The sequence below is a fragment of the Callorhinus ursinus genome, unplaced genomic scaffold (genome assembly GCF_003265705.2).
Source record: "Callorhinus ursinus isolate GAN/ISIS: 27379988/994484 unplaced genomic scaffold, GSC_fseal_2.0 scaffold1, whole genome shotgun sequence".
In the NCBI taxonomy this organism is placed as follows: Eukaryota; Metazoa; Chordata; class Mammalia; order Carnivora; family Otariidae; genus Callorhinus; species Callorhinus ursinus.
This window is the reverse complement of record NW_027397063.1, coordinates 57,601,016-57,610,162: the sequence shown is the minus strand read 5'-3', so window position 1 is coordinate 57,610,162 and position 9,147 is coordinate 57,601,016. Positions and strand designations below refer to the sequence as shown.

Genomic DNA, 9,147 nt, shown 5'->3' with positions numbered 1-9,147 from the left:
GCTATTGTAAATAATGCTGCTATAAACATAGGAATGCATATATCTTTTCTAATTAGTATTTTTGTGTTTTTTGGGTAAATACCCAGTAGTAGAATTACTGGATCATATGGTAATTCGATTTTTAATTTTTTGAGGAACTTCCATTACTGTTTTCCACTGTGGATGCACCAGTTGCATCTAGTTACATTTGCATCAACAGTGCACAGGCGTTCCTTTTCCTCCATATCTTTGCCAACACTTGTTGTTTCTTGTGTTTTTTATTTTAGCCATTCTGACCGGTGTGAGGCGATACCTCATTGTGGTTTTGATTTGCATTTCTCCCATGATTAGTGATGTTGAGTATTTTTTCATGTGTCTGTTGGCCATCTGTATGTCTTTTTTGGAAAAATACCTGTTCATGTCTTCTGCCCATTTTTAAATTGAATTTTTTTTTTGGTGTTAAGTTTTATAAGTTTTTTTTTTATGTATTTTAGATACTAACCCTTTAGTGGATATATCATTTATAAACACCTTCTTCCATTCAATAGGTTGTCTTTTTTTGTTGATTATTTCTTTTGCTATGCAGAAACTTTTTATTTTGATGTAGTCCCAATAGTTTATTTTTGCTTTTGTTTCCCTTGTCTTGGGAGACATATCTAGAAAAACGTTGCTAGGGCCAATGTCAAAGAAATTACTGCGTGTGCTCTCTTCTAGGATTTTTATGGTTTCAGGTCTCACAATTAGGTCTTTAATCCATTTAGGATTTATTTTTGTGTATGGTGTAAGAAAGTGATCCAGTTTCATTCTTTTGCCTGTAGCTGTCCAGTTTCCCATTCAATTCCCATTTCAGCATTTGTTGAAGAAACTGTCCTTTTCCCATTGCATATTTTTGCCTCATTCGTTGTACATTAATTGACCAATAATCATGGGTTTGTTTCTCGGCTCTCTGTTCTGTTCCAGTGACCTATGTGTCTGTTTTTATGTCAGTACCATACTGTTTTGATTACTACAGCTTTGTAGTATAGCTTGAAATCTGGGATAGTGGGGGTACCCCCCTTTTCAAGATTGCTTTGGCTATTCAGGGTTGTTAGTGGTTGCACACAAATTTTAGGATTATTTTTTCTAGTTTTGTGAAAAATGCTATTGGCATTTTGATAGGAATTGTATTCGATTATGGATTGCTTTGGGTAGTATTGACATTTTAATAATATTTGCTCTCCCAATCCATGAGCATGTAATATCTTTCCATTTGTTTGTGTCATCTTTAATTTCTTTCACCAGTGTTTTATAGTTTTCAGAGTACAGGTCTTTCACCTCTTTGGTTAATTTTATTCTTAGGTATTTTATCATTTTTGGTTGCAATTGTAAATGGAATTGTTTTATCAGTTTCTCTTTCTGTTGGTTCATTAAGTATATAGACATCAACAGATTTCTGTATATTGATTTTTGTATACTGTAACTTTACTGAATTCATTTATCAGTTCTAGTAGTTTTGGGGTGGCATCTTTAGGGTTTTCTATATAGTATCATGTCAAATATTGCAAATATTGAAAGTTTTACTTCTTCCTTACCAATTTGGATGCCTTTTCTTTCTTTTTCTTATCTGATTGCTGTGGCTAGGACTTCTAGTACTATGTTGAATAAAAGTGGTGAGAGAGAAAATCCTTGTGTTGTTCCTGACTCAGGGGAAAAGTTCTCCATTTTTCCCATTGAGTATGATGTTAGCTGTGGGTTTTTCATATAAGGCCTTTATTATGTTGAGGTATGTTCCCTTTAAACCTACTTTGTTGAGGGTTTTTATCATGAATGGATGCTGTACTTTGTCAAATGCTTTTTCTTCATTTATTGAAAAGATCGTATGGTTCTTATCATTTCTCTTATTGATGTGGTGTATCATGTTGATTCATTTGTGAATATTGAACCACCCTGCATCCCAGGAGTAAATTCTACTGGATCATGGCAAATGATTTTTTTAATTTATTGTTGGATTCAGTTTGCCAATATTTTTTGAGGATTTTTGCATCTATGTTCATCAGCGTTGTTGACCTGTAGTTCTCTTTTTTTATGGTGTCTTTATCTGGTTTTGGAATCCGGGTAATGCTAACCTCATACAGTGAATTTGGGAGCTTCCCTACCACTTCTACTTTTTGGAATAGTTTGAGACAAACAGGATTAACTCTTCAAATATTTGTTAGAATTCACCTGTGAAGCTGTCTTGTTTGTTGGGAGTTTGTTGATTACTGATTCAATTTCTTTGCTGGTTATCAGTCTGTTCAAATATTCTATGTCTTCCTGCTTCAGTTTTGATAGGTTACATGTTTCTATGAATTTATCCATTTCTTTTAGGTTGTCCAATTTGTAGACACACAATTTTTCATAATATTCTCTTATAATCTTTGTATTTCTGTGATGTCAGATATTTCTCCTCTTTCATTTCTGATTTTGTTTGAGTCCTCTCTCCCTCTCCACCCCCTTCTCTTTTTTGATGAGTCTGGCCAACATTTTATCATTTTTGTTGATCTTTTCCAGGAACTACCTCCTGGTTTCAGCAATCTGTCCTATTCTATTTTTAGTTTCCATTTTGTTTATTTCTGCTCTAATTTATTATTTCCCTCCTTTTATTGGTTTTGGGTTTTGTTTGTTCTTTTTCTAGCTCCTTGAGTGTTTAGGTTGTTTATTTGAGATTTTTCTTGCTTCTTGAGGTAGGCCTATATTACTATAAACTTCCCTCTTAGAACTGCTTTTGCTGCATCCCAAAGATTTTGGATTGTTGTGTTTTCATTTTCATTTGTCTCTGTGTACTGTTTGATTTCCTCTTTGATTTCTTTGTTGACTAATTCATTAGTAGCATGTTATATAATCTCCACGTATTTCTGTTCTTTCCAGATTTTTTCTTGGGGTTGATTTCTAGTTTTATAGCATTGTCAGAAAAGGTGCATGATATGACTTCTGTTATTTTGAATTTGAGACTGGTTTTGTGGCCTCATATGTGATCCTTTCTGGAGAATGTTCCATGTACACTTGAAAAGTGTGTATTCCACTGTTTTAGGATAGAATGTTCTGAATATACCTGTTAGATACATCTGGTCCAATGTGTCATTCAAAGCCACTGTTCCTTTTTCCTTGTTGATCTTCTGTTTGGATGATCTATCCCTTTATTTCAGTGGGGTATTGTCTCCTACTATTGTTGTATTACTATCAACTACTTGCTTTATGTTTGTTGTGAGCTGCTTTATCTATTTGGGTGCTTCCATATTGGGTGCATAAATATTTACAGTTGTTACATATTGTTGGATTATTCCCTTTATGATTATGTAATGTTCTTCTTTGTTTCTTGTTACTGTCTTTATTTTAAAGTCTATTTTGTCCACTGTAAGTATTGCTACCCTGGATTTTTCTTGAAATCCATTTGCATGATAAATGTTTCTCCATCCCCTTCATTTTCAATCTGCAGATGTCTTTAGGTTTGAAATGAGTCTCTTGCAGACAGCATCTAGATGGGTCTTGTTTTTTTATCCATTCTGTCACCCTATGTTTTTTGATTGGAGGGTTTAGTTCATTTACATTCAAAGTAATTATTGATAGGTATGTATGTATTGCTATTTTTGTTACTTGTTTTACAGTTGTTTTGTAGATCTCTGTTCCTTTCCTCTCTTGCTCTCTTTTCTCATGGGTTGCTGGCTTTCTTTAGTGATATACTTTGATTCCTTTATTTTTTGTATATCTATTACTGGTTTCTTGATTTGTGGTTAGCATTAGGTTTATATATAACATCTTATGCATATGACAATCTGTATTAAGTTGATTGTTGCTTAAGTTTTTTTTTTTTTAAGATTTTATTTATTTATTTGACACAGAGAGAGAAAGAGAGAGCATAAGCAGGGGGAGGAGCAGGCAGAGGGAGAGGGAAAAGCAGGCTCCCCACTGAGCAGGGAGCCTCATTTAGGGCTCAGTCTTACGACTCTGGGATCATGACCTGAGCTGAAGGCAGATGCTTAACGACTGAGCCACCCAGGCACCCTGATTGTTGCTTAAGTTAGAACCCATTTAAAAGTGCCAAAATTTACTCCTCTCCCCTTCATGTTTTAGGTATAGTGTCATACTTTACATATTTTTATTTTGTGAAACCCTTGACTGGTTTTTATAGCTATACTTAATTTTACTGCTTTTGTGTTTCCTACTTTTCTTATTCCTGCGTATGGTCTTTCCTTTCCACTTGAAGAATCCCCTTTAACATTTCTTGTAAGACTGGTTTAATGGTGATGTATTTCTTTAACTTTCATTTGTCTGGGAAACTCTTTATCTCTCCTCCTATTCTGAATGACAGCTTTGCTGGATAGAGTATTGTTGGTTGCAGTTTTTTTCTTTCAGCACTTTGAATGTATCATGCCACTCTCTTGTGGCCTGCAATGTTTCTGCTGAAAAATCAGCTGATAACTTTATGGGCTTTCCCTTGTATGTACTGTGTTCTTTACTTTTGCTGCTTTTAAAATTCTTTATCATTACTTTTTTTGCCATTTTAATTACTGTGTGTCTTGGTGTCGACCTCCTTGGGTTGATTTTGTTGGGGGCTCTCTGTGCCTCCTGGATCTGGATTTATGTATCTTTCCCCAGATTAGGGAAATTTTCAGCTATTATTTCTTCAAATAAATTTTCTGCCCCCTTTTCTTGCTCTTCTTCTTCTGGGATCTGTGTAATGCAAATGTTGTTACTTTTGAAGATGTGGTTGAGTTCCCTTAATCTATTCTCATTCTGTATTAATCTTCTTTCTTTTTTCTGTTCAGCTTGATTGTTTTCCCTTACTCTGTCCTCCAGGTCACTGATCTGTACTTTTCTTTTCTCTAGTCTACTATTTATTCTCTCTAGTGTATTTTTAATTTCATGTCTATATGTTAGGAAAGTCAGCAACATCAAGTCAGCTGTTGCAAGTAGCAGCCTTATAAAGAAGAGGTCCTATGATGCTCTGTAGTGCAGTGTCCCTTGTTCACCAGCACCTGGCACTTCCAGGGTGTCTCATGTGTATTGTATATACCCTCCTATTATGGCTGAGCTGGTTTGCCTTCAGTGTAGTCATCTGCAATGGCTCTCTTTGGCTGTTTTGGGCAGAGTTTGGTCCCTGTATTGTTAATGGGCCACTCTGGGGCTGCCTTGGGCTTGAGTTGGGTCAGACCAGGTTTTTGCCAGAGTTGTGGTTGCACTGAACTCCAGGGTGCTCTCGCTGTGTTATCGCCTTGGAGACTTTTGTTGGTGGGTGGGGCCCGCAGTCAGACTAGATGTCTGCTCCCAGCCCGCTGATAAGGCTGCAGTTAAACTATTATGTGTGGTTATCTTCCCCCTCTCCCTTGTACAGGAGTCACTTTAGAGTGGTACTGGTCCCTGTTGGGGCTGCTTGCACAATGCCACACTTGTGGCACCACTTTGGATATACTCCTGCTGAGGCCAGGTTGGAGGGGGTGAGTCTACAGAAGAGCCCAGGCGTGGGGCGCACTGTTAGCAATCCACGTGGAAAGTGTTTGTGCTGTGCTGGTTCCTGCAGGTGTCTGTATATGTAGGCTGAGGGGTGGGAGGGAAATGGTTCCCGCCAGCTCCTTTGTTCTTGGAAAAGTCTCCCAACGATCCCTGACCCTCCAGTACACACTCTGAGATTAATAAATGAATCTCCTTCCTGTATACCCCAGGCATTTTCCAAAGTGCTGCTTTTATGCTGTATCTCAGCGGGACTGCTTGTTGTGCTGTTTATTGGCAGGGACTCAGTTTCCTCTTGCCCTCCAGCTCTCCCAGAGCCAATCTGCTAATTTTTAAAGTTCAGGTGGTAAGCCCAACTGCTTGTAAGAACTCCGGATATTAACCCCCTCTGGTTCTCAAAGCCAAATGTTATGGGGATTTGTTCCCCAATGCAGGTCCCTGTGACTGGGATGCCTGGTGTGGAGTCTGCCCCTGTCCCTTCTCTGTGCTTGTAGTGCCCCTCCTTCCCATGGACAGTCTCATGGATCAGCTTGGTTTCCGACTATGTCTCCACCCTTCCTACCATTTTTGATGTGGTCTCTTCTCTGTGTTTAGCTCTGGAGAGTCTGTTCTGCCAGTCTTTGGGTAATTTTCTAGGTTATTTACACTGATGTGGGTTTATCCTAGTTGTATTCCTCAGATGAGATGAGTTTAGGATCCTCTGGCTCTGCCATCTTTCTCAGAAGTCCCGTATACTCATTTCATTCTGAAAATGACTTGAAGTTGCATATCTTGAAATTGTTTTCAAGATAATATAATACAAGTAACTGGGAAGGAAGAGAAAATGAGGATAGAGAAAAAAATTAAACCAGGAATAAATTTAATGTCCCTAGGAGATATCACAATATCTTTTTAGAAAGATGGGTCATCAATTTTTTTTCCCAGTTTTCTGGCAGCCATCAGAAATAAGGAATTAAAGAGCCATATACATGAATTGCAGTGTCCATATTTTGGGAAAAGGAAGAAGAAAAGCTATTTGTTTAATATAAGAATAGTTATTCTTTTAAGTATTGAGGCCTGCAAGAAATTCCTTCTGTCCATAGAGAGGACTGTATGAAGTTGTAAAACATCCTTTACTTCTCTACAGTAAATACAATTGTTTTATAGGGTTTAGTTTAGCTGTTCCTTGCAGTAACTGCATAGCAAAAGAATTTTGTATAATTTCTGAAAGGTACTTATACAAATGGTTAAAATGCAGTCCCAGCCACACAGCTTTTTGACGATTTGGTCTATTTCGAGATTAACATTTAGAGTATCTGGATTAGAGGAGTGAATAAAGAATATATTTAGTGCATAAAAAATATTTTTTTGCTTTAAAACAAAACAAAATGTTTTAATTTTTGTTTAAAAAATAACGTTATGTACATATACGTAAGTTTCTAAATTCTTCATGTCACTAAATTCTGCATGTTTGATGAAAAAAACAGCACCTCCACTCCAACTCTTTCTCTTTCTCCCAAGGCAATTTGCTTTTAATTCTTATTATTTTGGTGTTTTCTCAGTGTCTACATATCACACTTATAATGCATCTTGGGTTTTCATTCTTTGCATTAGCTGTTGACTTTCTTTTATGCTAACAGGCTTTAGTTCTCTTACCTCCCTCTGCTTCCACAGTACATATGCACATATTCAATATATAGCCTCTTCCCCATTCTCCTGATGTAATTTAAATTTTGGTTAATTCATTATTTTTGTTTATATCAATGTTTACATTTTTATGACTACAGATGCGAGCTGAGACGTGTTATTTTTATTTTCCTCAGCATCTTTTTTCCCCTTAGAGTTAATAACTGTGTTTTTGTTGTTACTTACTTAGTTTTCTTTATATTTATCAATGTAATTTAACTCCAGGTTTACTGCCATTTATCCACATCTCCTCTTAAGATGTTTATTCCTATCAATTTTGTATTTATGAAGAAAATTTGGAGTCTCTTTCTTACATGAACCAGGATACTGTTGTCATCCTAGGATATCTCCCTTCACATCTCTCCTATATTCCTGTTTCTTGTATTCCATGTCTTCCTTGTCTTAGTTTTGTGTCATCATTTTGTTGAAAGAAATCATTTAGTAGCCCCCTAAGAAAAGATACAAGGGAGGTAAATTTATTGCAAATGTCTTTTCATCTCTCATATTTGATTGACAGTTTGGCTGGGTATAGAATTCTAGGCTTAAAATAATTCCCCTTCAGAATTGTGAAGATGTTAATCTGTTGCCTTTTAGTTTACATTGTGGTTCAGAAGTCTAAAGCTATGCTGTTTCCTGATCCTTTAAATATGATCTGTTTCTTGATCTCTTTCTCTTTCTCTTTGTCTCTGTCTCTTTCTCTCTCTTTCTGGAAATGTATAGAATTTTTTAGTCCTGAGTATTCTGAAATTTCATGACAATGTACTTTGATGTGGGTCTATTTTCATGTATCATTGTGTATAGTCCTTTGAATCGAAGAACTCATATTCATCAATTTTGGGAGATTCTTTTGAATTATGTTTTACCATTTTTCCCCATCCCTTTTCTTTGTTGTCTTTTTTTTTTTTAATCTGTTATTTAGATATAGGACCTTCTGGATTGGTTCTATAATTTTCTTATCTTTCCTATTCTGTTTGCTATACTTTGGGAAGACTTTCTCACCTTTATCCTTAGAGCCCAGAATTGAGGTTTTCATTTTTGCTATCATGTTCCTAATTTCTAAGGATTTCTTTTTTTTCTTTTTCTTGTCACATGGATATATGTTCTTAATTTATCTCCCCAAGAATAGTGGTGGTAATTTTGTTCTTTGATGTTTTCTCATAATGAATGTTTTCTTTAATAGTTTTTCTCCTACAATGTTTCTAATATTCTCTTTTTAGTCTTCAAGTATATTATATTCTTTCCCCTGCTAAACTAAACTCTTTTGAATTACTTTTGTTCTAGTTCTTTTCATCCTAGCCTTAATGATAGCCATTCTTTAGGTGAAGTTAATCCTTGATTCACTCTTTATGTTTAATCGTAAGGTCTATAAAGCTTGTGAATGGGGCTTACCAACTGTGAGGTTGGCAACTGCAGGGTGATCTTGCTGAGTTTTTTGTGAGTAGTCCCCATGTTGGTATCTTTAGTTCCTCTTGGGCTGGTTAGATTTTCTAGAGAAGACTTCTCATTTCCTGCATGGATGGTAAAGGCCTGGGTGCCCACACTGTTCAAGTGGAGTAAGGGGAAAGGCTTCAAGCATTCAGGAGGCATATATTGACTTGATCACCCTTGGTTTAGAGCAGTACCTTTACCTTCAGTTGTGCCTGGTATTTCATGATCCAGAGACACTTCTTTTACCTTCTCCAAAGAATAAAACTCTAGTTGTCTGTTAGAGTTAACAAAAGATGTGGAACTGAGGAGAGTATTTAGGGATGCAATTGTTTTTTAAGCAGCTTTCATCTAATCCTCCTTATTTCAGCTACCACCTTCTCCCTACCCCCATCACCACCTTCTCCAGAGGTACCTGGTGCTGTTAATTCCTGAGCCTTTTGAAGATTCTGCAGAGTAAGTTCTATTGGTTCTTGGCTTTCCTTACTGCCAGCTTAAGATTTGGCTTTCCCAGATCTGTTAAGTCAGTTACCACTTACGCATCTGCTTTTCAGCTTCCAAAATTAATTTTGTTGCTGCTGACTCCTCTCTTGTTCTTCCTGTTCTTGTGTT

At 36.4% G+C, this 9,147-nt stretch overlaps 1 protein-coding gene across 9 annotated transcripts in view; it reads left to right on the top strand.

The window, feature by feature from the left end:
• Positions 1-9,147, top strand: part of GOLGB1 (golgin B1) — a 98,257-nt gene that overhangs the window by 71,469 nt on the left and 17,641 nt on the right. Inside the window, exon 15 of one of the 9 annotated variants that reach the window (XM_025875034.2) lies at positions 8,906-8,991. The exons of the other annotated variants lie outside the window; for them this stretch is intronic. Coding sequence (XP_025730819.1) covers positions 8,906-8,991 — 86 coding nt within the window. The remainder of the gene's footprint in view (positions 1-8,905; positions 8,992-9,147) is intronic. 9 annotated transcript variants of the gene reach the window in all.